Here is a 17,825-nt window from a genome sequence, read left to right as displayed (position 1 = left end):
ACTGTGGAACATCAAGGCAGGTTATAGTAAGTCGTTTAAGTCTGTCAGTTTAAAGTATAGCTTGCTAGCTTCCATTATCAGGTGCTCACCATGTAAAGTATTTAGTGCTTAACACCTAATATGTGTAAATATATGTATCTGGTGCTCACCACTTAGTATCTGGTGCTTGCTACTTTCTTACATAAAAAATACACCATGTCTCTTTAGTGGCTTCGTAATATGTATTATTATGAGTAGAAAGTATCTGGTGCTGACCTCTTTTTTACGTAAAAAAATACACCATATCCCTTCATGGACTCCGTATTAATATATCATATTTTAATAGTTTTTTTTTCTTCTTGTGGGGATAAGGAAAGTACGCCTTGGCTATTCTTCACTGCAGCTCCACCGCCCACAACTCTCTCTCTCTCTCTCTCTCTCTCTCTCTCTCTCGTTCTCTCTCTCTCTTTCTCTGTCGGTAACCGAGAGTGCTCGCAGTTGGCCGGTTTCAGTCTCGTGCAGAGAGCCGCTGTGATCTCCGCTCCGTATTCGCACCTCTATCTTCATGGGCAGGGTGTGGAGGCACATGTACCCCCAGTACTCCTATTACTACCCCCCGTACCTGCAAGCCAAGGTAGGCTACAGTAGCGCGCGCGCTCCGGGAGATCCTTCATGCTAAAACATGGCTATGGCTAAAGCTGTGCTGTCTGTGAGTCCACAGCGTTTTACATAGGGAATAGTTTGGGACTGTAGACACTACATGCAGACTGCGGTTACTTATTCAATAAGTTTGTGCTGTGTTTTTGGGTGGGGGGGAGGTTAAGGGGCGGGGGTGGTCTCTCTCTATCTGTCTCTCTCTGTGTGTGTGTCTCTCTCTCTCTGTCTCTCGTTCTGTCTCTCTCTCTCTCTCTCTGTCTCTCGTTCTGTCTCTCTCTCTCTCTCTGTCTCTCTGTTGGTACACAGTCATGGTCGTTTGGTGTTAACCTAGTGTATATTATTTCAGGACTGTTGAAAAAAAGCTCTTTTTCTGTGTTTGTTTTGCTCTGTTTGCCATTTTTCTCCTGCAGTTTGTGTGCTTGTGGTGTTGTGATGAGGTCTGCTGTGTCCTGGGCTTTGTCCTGCTCTGGGCTGTGGCTCTGAATTCCAATGCCATTACACAGTCTCTCTGCCAGCTGGCGAGCTGAAAGATAGGTTACACATTTCCCCGCTCTGAAGACTTGCTAGAATGTGAGCTGTGCTGGGAACCCATGTAGCAGGACATGTGTCTACAGAACTTTGTGATTATTCATTCCTCCTATACTGTATTAGTTAGTGTGAGTTAGTGCTTACTTCTGAAGCTTTCCTTTCGCTTTCCAGAATAATAATGCGGTTGGATAATGAACACCTAACCTCATGATATAAAGGCTCTAACCACAGGACAAACACTGTAGGTACAGATAGCTGATTTATAATAAATCACAAGCTTTAAGCTTCTGAGTTCCTTTAAAACTTCCAGGCATGATGGAAGCCCTGGAAGAGTCATGCATGTCCCTGCAGGTGAAATACAGCCAGACACAGAACCTGTGAGAGGTTCTTTAGGAGGGAAAGATGATAGTGAGGTCCATAGCAGACGGCAAAGCCCAAATCAATACCTAGGCATTTCTCAGACGGAGCCGATCCATTATGTTGTCTGTTGCCGTGATGCACATTTTAGCATAAGTTACTGTATCTGATCGCATTCCTTCTCAGCCAAGCCTTTCACCATGCCTGCAGAAAAAATGCACTCCACCACTATCAGGTTCTTCTGTGTTCTCCTCTGCTAAAGAATTCTTTAAATGACACACATAGACTATATGAATACTAACAGTTATGCTAACTTATACTGTATATCTGTTTTTAATACAAATGAGTTTTCAATCAAACAAACAGGTCCATTGTTTGTATTTCATTATGTTTCTTAAGGTTTAGCTATAATGTTTGCGTCATTGTACGAGAAATGGTCATTCTTTTTTATGGTCTCTTCATCTCTTGCAATCTAACATGGTCTTTATGTTACTGTGCGTTATGTTATTAAATAAATGAACTCTGTTCATGTTCTGATTGGCTATGCTGCATTGTACTTCATTTAAAAAAGCACAAATGCTAATTCTGCCTTCATGTCCACCTGAGGACTTACGACTTTGGTTTTTGTCAGTACGATTTGATTTTTGTTAAAGTGTTTTTGGTCAGAAAATCTTCAAAATATATAAATTATAAAAAAAAAAAAAATTATTCGTTTTTATTTCTGCGTAAGCATAAGATGAGCTATTTTTATTAACTAGTAGGAATATCAGTAAGAATGTATTCTTTTGGCAGGAGTGGCTCAGCAGTTAGTGTTCCGGGTCATATATTTGATAGCCAGGTTTGGCAGGCCACCCGTGTTGGCCCCTTGAGCAAGGCTGTTAACAGGCACTGCTTTACGGACACGGCAGCAATGGCTGCCCACCGCACCGGGCACATGTGCTCACTGTGTGTTTCTTCTGAGTGCACTCACTAATGTGTTTACTACACGGATGGGTTTAAGGCGGAGAACAAATTCAATGTGTTTCCAGCACAAGTATGGTGTATATGGTTATTTTGTCTTGTCTATCTTGGTTATTTTGTGATTGTATTATGTGTGGATGGGACTAAATAATTAAAAATAGACTGTAGTTGCTGTTTAATCAGTGTTTTTTTATTGATATGCCTTCAACTCATAGAGTCTGGGCTTGCAAAGAACACTCCTGAGAACTGCAGAATTCCAGTATGGGTGGGTGGGGCTAAATTTTTGCAGGCCGAATAAATGGAGTTATATAAATGATTTAGCTCTTGTGACATCTGAGAGACAGTGAATTAGAAGCTGCCTGTTTTTAAAGATTCAAGATAAATACTTAAATACTTCAGTTTTACCATGTTGGACTGTATATTTTTGAAACTTAACCTTTTTTTTACAAACTAATTGAAATGGCTTTATCATAGAAAAGTGCAGAAAATTCAGTTTTACAAAATAAACTGGCCAGGTTTATACTGTTTTTGAAGTAAATTATACCACACATGTAAATATTCGAGAGACGTATTTATCTGTGAAAAATCACAGCTATTGACCGGTAGAAATGAATACTGATGCTGCTGATCATTAGCAACGCATTTTTACAGTGTGTGTGTAAGTGTGTTCACATGGCTCATCACTCACATGGCTCATCATCATTCTCTTTAAATTATTAATTGCGCCAAAGAGTGGGCCATTATGCTGTTATTCATTTCATATGAGTTTGATACATTACACTTTAATAAAGCATAAATGTATGATTAAAGCTTTGGCAGAACACTGTTGACCATAAATAGGAAATTCAGAGGGTTTTATATCTCAGAAGACCAAGAAGAAGCAGTGTGCTGGATATCCAGGGCCCCAGTATAGGGAAGTATGTGATGGAGCTAGATTAGATGTGTATGAGCGAGGAGGAGGCGCTGAGGGTGCTGAGCTTAGTTTTACAGCATGTTGACTTTATGTGGAGCGAGCCATATACACAAAAGCAGCACATAAGTCTAAACAGTGCCTTGCTCATGACTGCACAGACTGAGACGACCCGGAGTCTATACACTGCACTGCTATAATACAGTGCACAGAATGAATGATCCCCATTTTAGTTTGACCCTTGCTGGCGGGCCATGTGACCGTCCTCTTTTTATATTTGAGAGAATAAAAGTGTTTGTCTTTTGATAATTCGACTTTTCTGCTTTTTAGCCTGCTCCAGAGCCTCTTTAGTGTGCGGTTGCTATTTTTGCATGCTATTTTGGGTGCGGGCCCTCATAAATGACTGTTATGGGACATGTTCAGATGCTTTCGTAAGATAAGGGCAGACGGGGAGGCAGGAATGAATAACAGATTTTTTTTTTGTACGCCAGTCTGATCTCTTTCAAGATGGTGCTACAGCGAGCTTTGATCTTGATCTGAATGTCTCTGAGACAGCACATATTGACAGTACATGAGTACAGAGGAGGAACTACACTGTTTAAAGTGTTCGCAAATGCTTGATGCACGGTAACCACTAGGACTGGGTGCTGGCTGCACCGCACTGTACATAAGTATCCAAATATAGAAATACCCAAATATAGAACTCGCTTACTTTGCTCACTATTTCTGCTTATATTAAAGCTTTCTGTACATGTGTAGTGTAATCATATTGAAGAGCTTACTGTCTTTTTTTGTTTCATTTTCATTTGACTAGTGCATAGAGAGTAGTACATGTCTGCATGGAAAAGTAAAAGAATCCTAAAAACAGACGTCTTTTTACACTGACAGGAAAAATATTCACATAAATATGTCTCACCCTGATCTATCCACAAAGGCCTGTGCGGCTGTGGGTTTTAATTCTAAAAACTGAGCACAAGCACACATTATGTGTTGTTTGAAGTCTGACACCGCAAGCAGAGCCGGGTGTACTTTCGCTGGGTTAGAATGAAAACCTGCAGCCACACAGGTCTTTACAGATAAGATTGGGCACGCCTTTACTGTATATAGACTGCAAAAGCCCTAAATGCTGCACTAACGTAAAGTTATGTGCATGTTTGTCTAGTAGCATGAACTCGTAAGAACACTGTGAGCATTAATTCAACAATTGAACTTTAAATTCCAAAATGGCAACTTTACAGAAGGAAAAAAATCATTGTACTTTTTTGGTCAAATTCATTTTTTAACTTTTAAACATTTGACTTCAGATTAAGGTTGTGACTCAATAGAAAAGACCTGCTGCCAGATTTAAATAATGTCAAAAATAGGATGTAAAAGTTTTTTTCAAAAACATGACTCCTGTTGTATTCATTAAACAGCTAGCTGCAACATTGCTGTCCAGATTAACAGTCCAAAAGCTCGACAGTCTTACAGTAAAAGCAGAAATGTTCCTGCATTTAATTTCCAGTCGTAAGCCCCCTCACGTTATCCAAGAAAAATATCTAGTTCGTTGGTGGGCCGGCTATGTCAGCACAGGCCTTTGAGGAGTAGGGCTTGAGCACATTAGCTGCCATTGGATGTTACACGCCAAGCGCATTAACAAAGGCATTAGGCCGAGCCTGAAAAAGGCCTATACAATGTTTACAATAAAGTTTGAAGAGTTGCCTGGCAGCAGAACGTACACAATTAAAGCACGGCGTGGTCGCGCTCATTATCCGAGCTGCGGGCTGAAAGGGCGCCCATTGTGTTCGTATGATTCTCATTCTGGGAACTTTTTTGGACAAGAGCAAAACGAGGGTCCCGCGGCTCAATGGTGCCCGCAGCACTGCTGCACTACTCTGCCAAGAGCCTCTTTCAGCAGTGCGGGGAAAACACTCCAGCAGCCTATCAGTGCAGTGACACTGTCAATGAGACGCACACAAGCGGGTCAGCCTGTAATAGCCCTGCCTTTGTTGATCTGTGTAAACATGTCATTAAATTAATACGTGATGAAATAAAGGGGGAATTGAGTAAGTGCTGAATTGCTCGCGCCCAGTGGCCAGCATGCAATCGCTGGAGCAACGGCACTGCAAACGCTGAATGTGCCTGAGATTTTAGAGTGTTTATTACTTTATTGCTCTTTGTACGACATAAATATTTCATTCACGTGCCAACAAAGAGTGATATGCTCTTAAATGGAAATGGAGCAAGCGAAGGAATGACCAGAACCGAAAGCGTGGAAAATAATGAAACTGACATGTCAGTGTCATTCTCTTTGCCTCAGGCAATATACAGGTTCATTTTTATTTAATAATCTCGACATGCCTGTGTTATTAATGCATTGATTTTCAGGTTTAACACTCTGAAATGTAAGCTTTCCCGCAAACAATTTAATCCGGTGATATCCGTATATTATATTCTAAATTGTAAACAGTTGGAAACAGTTCTAACAAAATATGTGCCAGGATTTAGATTGATGACATATCCTGAAAACAATTAATCCAGTGTTTCATTCATTTGTTTGCAGTTCATTGCTTTGCATGCATCTAAACAATATTTGCTATGTTAGTAAATTAATAAGTCATTTTAATTGTGTAAGTAATTTAATTCGTAATAAAAATTCCACCATTAGTAAATTCTACTAATCTCAATTGTACTAATCAGATGAAGGAGAAATTAGATAGTAAAAGCTAGTGAAAAAGCTACTTTAGCAAAGTGTGTGTCCCTGATCACTCTCTCCAGTGTTTTGCCAAGATTTAAGCTCTTTTTGGTGAATACTGGCACAGGAAAAGCCATGGTCACAAGGCCTGGTTTGAACAGCAGCCCGTAAACTAGCACAGTCTGGCAGTGATGAGCTGCTCTCACGTGTCAAAAAAAACATACAGCTCTGGAAAAAAATTAAGAGATCAGTTTCTCTGATTTTGTATTTATAGGTATATATTTGAGTAAAATGAACACTGTTGTTTTATTCTATAAACTACAGACAATATTTCTCCCAAATTCCAAATAAAAATAGTGTCATTTAGAGCATTTATTTGCAGAAAATGAGAAATGGCTGAAATAACAAAAAAGATGCAGAGCCTTCAGAACTCATATAATGCAAAGAAAACAAGTTCATGTTCATAAAGTTTTAAGAGTTCAAAAATCAGTATTTGGTGGAATAAACCCATTTTTTAATCACAGTTTTCGTGCATTTTGGCATGTTCTCCTCCACCAGTCTTATACGCTGCTTTTGGATAACTTGGATAACTTCACTGCTGGTGCAAAAATTCAAGCAGTTCAGCTTGGTTTGATGGCTTGTGATCATCCATCTTCCTCTTGATTATATTCCAGAGGTTTTAAAAAATTGTAAGTGGTCTCTTTTTTTTTTTGCCAGAGCTGTATTTTTCTCACTCATATTTTATTGTTCAACCAACTTTGACCAGGGCTTTTTGCTGATGGATTTATAACATGTTTGAGTAAATAGAACATGTTAAGACACATTTACAGCTTCTACAAAGACTAATGTTTTTTTAGACCATGTACCAGAGCATAATTCTAAATGTATCTCAAGTATTTATTTTAGGATGTATTTTTATAGTGATGTTTTTGCTTATTGTGTAGGATAAGGATGCACCAAATATTTGCCATCCAAAAATATTGGTCCCAAAATGGCAAAGAAAAATCGTTTCAGAGTTTGGCCAAATTAGTGAAAAGACAGAATAAATTGTGTTAGTGTTTCCTAATAGAGGAATGAAGGATTTGTAAGTCCTTTTGTACGGATTCTGCTTCTAGTGTAGGACAGTAAGGACAGAGAGGTGTGTGGTGTGGTGAAGAGGTGCTGCTCGGTTAAAGGGGTCACGTGCAGTGCTGTGCATGTGCTATGTATGTGTGTGTGGCGTGCGGGGGTTCACCAGGCTGTCTCCCCTCAGTGTAACAAGCTAAACTCAGCTCAGCTGCCTCTCTCATTAGCCCTCATCATGTGCCTGTCTGCTGTCTGGCCTTGGAGAGCCCACAGTGAGGGAGACAAATGGTTATCTTCTTCATGCAGCGTAATTCAGGGCACAAATAATGAATAAATAAAAACAAAGGACTAGCTGTTGCCTAAAGCCTGTTAAACATATAATTGAGCAATAAATATCTCTTGAGTAGTCTATTTTAATGTCGATCGATTAGGTTTGTATTTAGGCTGCAACTTAAGCAATTTAGGGCCAGTTTCCTGGACAGGGGTCCAGTCTAGTCTTATAAATATAAATATAAAACAGTCTGTGACAGGGCGTTATCACGGTCTTGGAAATCAGCTTATATAAGGAACCTGTATGCATCATCTGCAAATAGTATATAGTATATTATCATGTGGATATATTGGTATAATATGCTTTTGTTGGTATAATCATATCTCAGTTTTTACAAAGTCTCCCATTCTTATCATTTTACTCTTTGGCATAGTTTAAAAATTTGAGGGTGAATAAACTGATAAAAATGCTCCAAAATAACATGGAATAAAATCTTTTTTTTTTTTATTTTTACATTGACTTGCGTTCAAAGTTAAGATTTTTTCCATCTCCTGTAAAATTGCTATTTTGGAGGTGAATAAGTGTTTTTTTTTTGTGAGACAGAGATTGTGTGTAATTACCATTATTATCTTTTATTCTATCATCTATTAATTTTGTGTAATGTGCATATGAACAGTTTCTATATCAATCTAACAGTGTATTATATAATTGTGGAGCATTTCTATTGGTCCATTCATCATGGCATTTTGAACTGAAGTACCAGATTTACATTATTTAAAAAAAAAGATATAATTTTGTCAGTTACAGTTACTACACATCCTAATAACAATATATATATATATATATATATATATATATATATATATATATATATATATATATATATATATATATATATATACGGATGACACATGCACACTAAGCACACTAATGCAAATCTCCATTTTTGCTGTTTTTCATTTTTTGCAGTTGTTTCCAACATTGTGCCTAAATATTTTTTCATATCCGTTATATCTGTATAAATGCCTCCAAATAAATTGTGAATAAATCTGTTAATGTCAAGCTTTTTCCTTTTAGAAGATACAAAAGACAAAGACAAAACATGCCCCATCTTTGTATCTCTGTTATTTTATAACATACATAAATACACTTTACACACTATTACTTTATCATATTTAAATTATTATTTAAAAAAATTATTTGTAATATTAACAGTAGTGATCAGAAGATTACTTATTCAGTAGGTACTGTAAATCATTTAGTAATTACTATGTAATCAATATGTTGTATTAATGTAGTAAAGTGTTGGCCTACACTCAGGCTGATGTAGTGCCTCTATACCTCTATATATATCATAAAGCAAAATAATGAATGTAGTAATTGGCAGGATTTTCTGTTTTACTTCTGAATTTACTCAGGACTGTGACCCCTCCCCCAGTCTTGTCTCTGTTTCTCACTCTTTCTCTCTCTCTTTCTCTTTCTCTCTCAAACACACACACACACACACTTGCAGACGCGTGTGTGTGTGTGTGTGTGTGTGTGTGTGTGTGTGTGTATGTGTGTTAGGGCTGTCTTCCTGTGTGGCAGTAGGACGTGCTCCCTCCCACACGTAAACATGCTGAGCTGTTGTAGGCTTGTGCTGAGAGTGTGTGTGTGTGTGTGTGTGTATACCCACGGCGACGCTCCGTGCTCGGTGCCGTGGCTGTAGCAGTTGATGATGAGCGCATGGCCGCCTCTGAAGAGTCTGGGCCCTCGGCTGCTGCCGAGCAACACACACAGGAAGGTAAACACATAGGTGGGGATTTTGAGAACACTCAGACTACTGACACAGAAAGACAGAGCTTAGTCTTATGACTGTCACAGACTGAGAGACTATCAACAGAGGAAGCAGAGAGAGAGAGAGGGAGGGGGGGGGGCAGAGAGAGACTCGGCATTAAAGATGTACCATTTTTTCATGTCAAAGTAAATCGGATTGCATTTGTAATTGAATTGAGGAGAGAGGGATGTGGTGAAGGAGGAAAGGGAGGGAACGGAGGGCTCCAGTAAAGAGAGAGAGAGAAAGAGAGAGATATGAGTGTGTTTTTTGGGGCAGGCTCTCTTTAACTAATGTACTGAGTTCAAAAAACACTTCTGCTTTCATCCAGAGGACCTGAGCTCATTTTCACCTCTTTCCCCATGAGGCGGTGAGATACAACATAGCAACTGGGGTGAGAGAGAGAGAGAGAGAGAAAGAGAGAGAGGGAGAGAGAGGCAGTCACCATTCAATCTACATTTAACAGATTGCATGAGAGCCTATTTGTGCAGGCATACAGTATGTGAGTGTGTTGTGTGTATGTGTCATCTTAGGGACATTGGCTTTTTGGAAGAGAGGACATGCTACATCCATTACACATAAAAAAATAAATAGAATTGAAGAGAGGACTGACTGAACTTAGGTTCTTTATCTTATCTATTAGATTATTAAAAAAAATACTGTTAGAATAATCAGTATTGGTATTCCAAATGAATATATACAGCTCTGGAAAAAAATTAAGAGACCACTTCAGTTTCTGAATCAGTTTCTCTGATTTTGCTATTTATAGGTATATGTTTGAGTAAAATGAACATTGTTGTTTTATTCTATAAACTACGAACAACATTTCTCCCAAATTCCAAATAAAAACATTGCCATTTAAAGCATTTATTTGCAGACAATGAGAAATGGCTGAAATAACAAAAAGATGCAGAGCTTTCAGACCTCAAATAATGCAAAGAAAACAAGTTCATATTCATAAAGTTTTAAGAGTTCAGAAATTAATATTTGGTGGAGTAACCCTGGTTTTTAATCACATATTTCATGAATCTTGGCATGTTCTCCTCCACCAGTCTTACACACTGCTTTTGGATAACATTATGCCACTCCTGGTGTGAAAATTCAAGCAGTTCAGCTGGGTTGAATGGCTTGTGCTCATCCATCTTCCTCTTGATTGTATTTGAGGTTTTCAATTTGGTGGTCTCCTATTTTTTTGTATACCTATACAAAATGTTTGGTCACAAGTGAGTAGACAAACTCATCTCCTTTTAAGCAAGATTTTTTTGTTTTGTTTTGTTTAATTATATAGTGAAAAAATGTGAAAGCAGAGATTTGCCAGATAACATTTGCCAATATCTGGCCAGACTTTGATTTACTTGTTTGGGTTATGTCTTTTTCAAAATCACATTCAAGTCCAGCTGATTCAAATTTTAAAGCTTTGTTAAGACATTTGGCTTCTCAAACCTTTTCCCAACAATCAGCAACCATGGCGTCTATAAGCAGATATCTAGCACTTGGAACAGTACATAGTTAAATGTCCATAAAGCAGAAGGCTATGAAAAGATGGCAAAGTATTTCAGGTAGCCCTTAGTTTGAAATGTAATAAGAAATTGACAGAGAGAGAGAACTGTGTATGGAATTGCTGAAAAGTCCAATCAAATCTCTGTGAAATGCTGTCAGACATTGATAGCAAAACATCTTCAGAACCTTCAGATAGTAGATTATGGACTTGTGGTGCACTGTTCTACTGTGCAGTCACATAGGCACTTAGCGATCTTCATGAAATACATTAGAAACCAAGAGAAAACACAGGACTATTGCATTGTTGAAACTGTGGACCAGTTAAATTAAAACATAACAGCAGTGAACAAAGTTTTCAAGAAATTAGGATCCAGATTACTATGAAGCGAACATTTTTCCAACTGTTAAGCTTGGGGATGGACGGATCATGCATTGCGCCTGTGTTACAGACAGTGGCAAAATAAGCATTTACCTGTTATATAAACCATCAGTCATCACACTACCTGTACAATTGGCCTCTACAGCAGGAATTTACAAGCTCAAACTAAAAGTTTGGTCTTGACCCTCATAATCCCCTGACCTTGACCTAATCGTCATTCAAAATGTGTGGCTAGGCCTCAGAAGATCAGTGCAGCAAGATGGCTCAACATTCTGACAGAACTAGAAGTCTTTTCAGGAAATAATCCCTCTGGAGCAGATAAACATGAACATATTGGCACCATGCCTAATGCCAGGCGTGGGCTAGAGGAGGCATATAAAGCCCCACAGTATTGAACTGTGAAGCAGTGGAGCTGTGCTCTCTGAAATGATGGTGCTTCATCTAATACATTTGGGATGGATTGGGGAGTTGATGTGGGGGTATGATGATGTTGACCGGCCAACATTCTGACCTCACTATTGCTCTTATAGGTGAGAACATCCAGATTTTCAAAGCTGTGGCATACTGGCGGGCAGTAGAGACAGTTACTCCAACAAAAGTAGAATATGCCATCAAGCTGCAGGCGCTCAGAGGGAGCAAAATTGGCCCTGCTCCTTCTTGGTGGGTTGATGGCGCTCTCTTCCCACATCACTCCAAGGGTGATGTCTGCAGCACAGGGCGTCTGTGAGCTGATGTGTCGGGACCGAGTTTCTGCACTTTCCTCCGAGTGCGCTGTGATGCTACTCGGCAATTCTGCATCAGCAGCAGCTCAAAAAGAAGCGGTGGCTGACTTCACATTTATCAGAGGAAGCATGTGTTAGTCTTCACCCTCCTGGTGTGTTGGGGCATTACTAGTGATAGGGGGAGTCCTAATGAGTGGGTTGGGTAATTGGCCGTGTAAATTGGGGAGTAAATGGAAAAATAATTGAAATGAAATTATAAAAAAAGCAGGATAAACTCTTTATCTTTATTACCTTTGACACCCCAGTCTAGAGCTGGGTATCAAAATTCAATACCAAAAATGCACTGTCTATATGACTATATGACTAAATGTCTCTACGAAAGGTCTAAAAAAATCAGTGCCTTTTTTGATACTTTGTAATTCAGTATAAAATGGTCTAGTCTGCCAGACCTAAACCACACTACACTATTATTACTCTCCCCTCACAATAATACTTGGAACTTCCAGATAAAAAAAACAAATCATGATTTGAATTCATTTTTAAGTGATTGACGCCACTAATACAATTTAATTTTGCCAATCTAATGCTAAAAACTATTAAAAACTGAAAAAAAGCATTTAGTAATTTGCTTCAGGAAAAATATTTTTAATTTATGCTGTTAAAGTAATGCTGTTGTTTTTACTCTTAATAAAGCACCACAATCATGCTCATTGTTTGTTCCAACAAGATCCAAAAATATTTTAGGTTCTCATGGTGACAATATTAGAATGAGATTACTCATGTCGGCTGTTAAATACATACTTTGTATGAAAGTAATGATCATTTTTTTGTATATTTTGGTTGCAATTTAGAAAAATGCATCAAAAATTTAAACACAATACCCATCCCTACCCCAGTTCCAATATTTTTGTCCATATAGTGTACAGTGCCAGTCAAAGGTTTGTTCATATCTCTTCTCATTCAGTGTGTTTTCTTTCCGCTTATAATTATGTGCATTGTAAATTTAACATTGAAGACTATAATAAAACTATATCGGAACACATGCTAGATTATTTTGTATAGAAAAAGTGTTAAACAAACCAGAATATGTTTTATACCACATTTATCTTTCAGGACAGATCTACACCCTTTCTTAATGAGGGAGAGTCACCTGGAATCGTTTTCTCAGCGCCTTGAAGGAGTTCCTTTAGGTGCTGAACAATAGTTGCTGCTTTCCCTTCACGCTGTGAAGCTCCAGCTCATTCCAAATCACCTCAAATCACCATCTCTGTTAATCAGGTTTAGGTCAGGGGATTGTGGTGGACAAACACTTTTTATAATTTACTGAGTAATTCCATATGTTTCCCTTAATTGTTTTGATGACTTTAATTTTAATCTGCATAAGGATTTTACGTAGATGAAGACCAGGCTTTTTAGATCTCTTTTTTACTCTGCATGCACAGCTGCATTATGTCTCAGCAACATTCCGTTTCACTGCTGATTTGTAGCAGCTTGTATGAGTGAACGCCTTGTCTGTGATTGTTTTAACTGTGAAGCAGACGTATATATATATATATATATACGTATATATATATATATATATACGTATATATATATATATATATACGTATATATATATATATATATATATATATATATATATATATATATATATATATATATATACGTATATATATATATATATATACGTATATATATATATACAGCTCTGGAAAAAAATAAGAGACCACTTAATGATGATGTTTTTTTTTTATTTTACCAATTTGAAAACCTTTTGATAATCAAGAGGAAGATGGATGATCCCAAGCCATCAAACCAAGCTGAACTGCTTCAATTTGTGCATCAGGAGTGGAAAGTTATCCAAAAGCAGTGTGAAAGCCTGGTGGAGGAGAACAAGCCAAGATGCATGAAAACTGTGATTAAAAACCAGGGTTATTCCATCAAATATTGATTTCTGAACTCTTAAAAAAATTCTGAATATGAATTTGTTTTGTTTGCATTATTTGTGGTCTGAAAGCTCAGCTTTTTGTTTGTTATTTCAGCCATTTCTCATTTTCATTGCAGAATTGCTATAAATGACACTATTTGTATTTGGAATTTTTGGGAGAAATGTTGTCTGTAGTTTATAGAATAAAACAACAATGTTAATTTTACTCAAACATAAACCTATAAATACAAAATCAGAGAATCCGATTTACAGTCCTGCTCACCATTATTGGCACCCCTTCCTATTTTGCATAACCTGACAATATCTACAGAAATAAATATAAATGTACCAAAGTTATATATTCAGGGTTTTTTAATTGGAGGTTCAAAGTAATACAACAAATAAAACATTGTTTTTCAATTTGCATGTTGCAATTTTAAAGACAAAACAGAATAAACAGCATGTGCAGCAATAAAGACACCCCTTGTTAATATTGAGTTGCACACCCTTTGGCTGTGATTACAGCCTTCAAACGTTTCTTGTAGCCATCTATAAGCTTCTTGCACATCTCAGCTGGTATTTTTTCCCACTCTTCCCTTGCAGTTTGTTCAAGCTCTTGAATGTTTGCAGGGTTCTTTTTCCCAATGGCAGATTTCAACTCACCCCAAAGATTTTTGATGGGATTGAGGTCAGGACTCATTGCTGCCCATTTTAAAACAGTCCATTTTTTCCTTTTAAACCATTCCTGTGTGCTTTTGGACGTGTGCTTTGGGTCATTGTCTTGCTGGAATACCCATGACCTTCGACTCAAACCAAGTTTTCTTACACTGGGTAGGACATTTTGCTCTAAAATCTCTTGATAATTCTCAGATTTCATGATTCCTGTGATACGGTCAAGTGCTCCAGTACCAGACGCAGCAAAGCAACCCCACAGCATTATGGATCCTCCACCATGCTTAACTGTTGGTAGGGTGTTCTTCTCCTTATAAGCTTCATTGCGCCGCCTGTAAACAAACTATTGCTTTGCATTGCCAAAAAGCTCTATTTTTGTTTCATCTGTCCACAGAACATTTTCCCAGAAGGATTGTGGTTTGTCAAGGTACTCTTTGGCAAAGATCAGTCGTTCCTTTTTATGTCTTTTCTTCAGCAATGGTTTCTTCCTTGGCCTTCGCCCGTAAAGCTCTGCTTGGTTTAGTGTGCAGCGTATGGTACTTGTTGAAACCATGACCCCAGACTGTTCCAGGTTGACCTTCAGTTCTTTGGATGTTTGCCTTGGTTCTTTTTCCACCATTCGCACCAACCTTCGAAGACTTCTCTCGTCAATTTTCCTCTTTCCTCCACGTCCAGGAAGGTTCTTGACAGTTCCATGCTTGGCAAACTTCTTAATAACATTGCGCACTGTTGAAACAGGGACACCAAGGTCTTTGGAGATGGCCTTATACCCTTTGGAAGTCTTGTGTTTGCTAATAATAGCACTTCTGATGTCCTCACACAGCTCCTTTGTCTTCACCATTGTAACAAAAGAACATGGCCCAAGGTTTGGCTTTTTAAAACTCTGAAGTCATCATTCATTGGCTAATTCATGTCACATGGGCACTGATAATTTGTCACAGGTGATTATCCTTTGCGATTTGCCACAGGTGAGTGAAAATGTGTTTTCATACTAATTTAGTGTAAAGGGTGCCAATACCAGTGTCACAGCAAGCTTAAGGTTTTTCCTGTTTTTCCCTCACATTGTTTGTTGCTTTGTTGTTCATAATTTTCTCTTTTGTTTTAAATACGAGTGCTCTATACAAAAAACTGTTTCAGTCGACTACTTTTTTCAGGGGGAATTTCCACAATATGTACTTAAACTTCATGGGTGCCAATAATGATGAGCAGGACTGTCGAAACTGAAGCGGCCTCCTAATTTTTTCCAGAGCTGTATATTCCAGAATTATATCCTGCTAGACGTTGTTGGTGCTAGACAAAGTTGTGAACGTTCTGACAGCTTGAAAACGGAACATATTTTTGGCGCTGATGGACTTACTGTTGTGCTGTCACTGTGGGAGTAGGTCTGTTATGGTAATGTTGGGGTGTTGGCATATTTAGAATAATGTCATTTATATCTGCGTGTTTGCTCTTTATGTTAAAATAATTGGCTTCACAACAACACATTGCTCTCTTTCTGTCTCACTCTCTTTCATTCTCCCTCTACCTCTCTCTCTCTGCTTCTCACTCACTCACTCATTCTTTTTCTGCTGATTCAGCTGTTTTTCTCATTGGCTGATGACCCGCTGGCATCACATGCTCACACAGCAGCCTGAATGATGCCAATAGGTCACTGACTCGACCCTGTGTGTCCTCTGAGTGAGTAGCACTCTGTTATTCACACATCTAACTGTTCATTCATATTGCTCAGCTCAGAAAGCGCCCTGCTCAGTAATAGCAGAAGTACTGATACGAGTCTGTGTGACGGATTACTCAGAACTGAAGGTTAAGATGGTAAACCTCCACCATAAAACCCTAGAACCCAAATTCAACCACATATTCACTCTCTTACACAAATTTACGTTCTCAGCTTCTTCTACATTCATGTACCGTAAATTATTATTATTATTATTTATTACCAGATTTATTACAATCTTTCTCCACAACCTTTAAGACATTCAGCTCTGATATATGAGAACTGAAATTAATACCACAGATAAACAAATATAGGAAGTGTGGGCTGATACCAATATCGAATATTTTTTTAAATACTGTAAATTAGGGGTGGGCAATATTATATCGTATACAATATCATGATATTAAAAATTCATATCGTGATAATAGGGCTGTTCTGTCTTAAAAGTAGTCTATTATTTACTGTGAAGCTTTAGGTGTATTTATTGTATAATTGTTTTAGTTTGCAGTTTATATGCATGCACTAAATATTCTGCCATAGTATTTGCATTATATTATTTTATGCTATATTATTTATTTTGCCACATTATGATTATTCTGTTATACTATTATTTTAGTTTTCCTATATCGCCAAGTATATCGTTATCGGAAAAATACCCTAAAATATCGTGATATTTTTTGAGCCATATCGCCCACCCCTACTGTAAATATCTAATGTTGCAGAGGCCAATACTATAGCTCTGGAGAAAAATAGGAGAGCACTTAAAAATGATGAGTTTCTTTGATTTTACCAAATTGAAAACCTCGGAATATAATCAAGAGGAAGATGGATGATCACAAGCCATCAAACCAAGCTGAACTGCTTGAATTTTTTGCATCAGGAGTGCAGGCATAAAGTTATCCAAAAGCAGTGTGTAAGAACGTGCCAAGATGCATCGAAACTGTGATTAAAAAACAGGGTTATTTCAACAAATATTGATTTTTGAACTCTTAAAACTTTATGAATATGAACTTGTTTTCTTAGCATTATTTGAGGTCTGAAAACTCTACATCTATTTTGTTATTTCAGCCATTTTACATTTTCTGCAAATAAATGCTCTAAATGACAATATTTTAGTTTGGAATTTGGGAGAAATATTGTGCTTAGTTTATAGAATAAAACAACAATGTTCATTTTACTCAAACATCTACCATCTACCTATAAATAACAAAATCAGAGAAACTGATTTAGAATTTTTCCAAAGCTGTATATGTGTTTTATTGTAGGGTTACAGTGTTATTTTAATTATTAATCTAAACCTCTTCTGGTTTAATTAAGAACCATGTTTGACACAAATGTGAAGAAATTACACAGTCTAGGAATGTTAAATGTCTGCGCAATGTTAAAAATTTTCTGGGAAGATTGTATTATTTTTATTAGTATTATTATTATTTAAAAAATTAAAAAGTTAAAACTAATTCTTCCTTCGCTTTTTACATCTGTAAAAAAAAGTCTTCATTTGATCTGTACAAACTGATTACTGAAATATGTAAAATTACAGATATAATATGCAATATAATCATTTTTTCACTGCTGAGCAATATGACCTGAAATCAGTATTTAAAATAAACAAATGTTCCTCAATAATGATAAATGAACAATAATTGTAATATACAACGCACGCAGCATTTTATACATTTTTAATGAATTGATCAGTC

The 17,825-nt window shown here is 37.4% G+C and overlaps 1 protein-coding gene across 2 annotated transcripts in view; it reads left to right on the top strand.

The window, feature by feature from the left end:
• Positions 1–434: 434 nt before the first annotated feature.
• LOC103030356 (RNA-binding motif, single-stranded-interacting protein 1) overlaps positions 435–17,825 on the top strand; it is an 83,154-nt gene continuing 65,763 nt past the window's right edge. Inside the window, exon 1 of one of the 2 annotated variants that reach the window (XM_022680025.2) lies at positions 435–613. In XM_022680025.2, coding sequence (XP_022535746.1) covers positions 545–613 — 69 coding nt within the window. In that variant the 5' untranslated portion in view covers positions 435–544. Of the gene's footprint in view, positions 614–9,066; positions 9,185–17,825 lie in introns of those variants that run through there. The other variant, XM_022680026.2, reaches the window with a different exon arrangement.

This window comes from Astyanax mexicanus, chromosome 11 (genome assembly GCF_023375975.1).
Source record: "Astyanax mexicanus isolate ESR-SI-001 chromosome 11, AstMex3_surface, whole genome shotgun sequence".
Taxonomy (NCBI): Eukaryota; Metazoa; Chordata; class Actinopteri; order Characiformes; family Acestrorhamphidae; genus Astyanax; species Astyanax mexicanus.
Note: the sequence above shows the minus strand (reverse complement) of the source record. Positions and strands in the feature narration are given on the sequence as shown.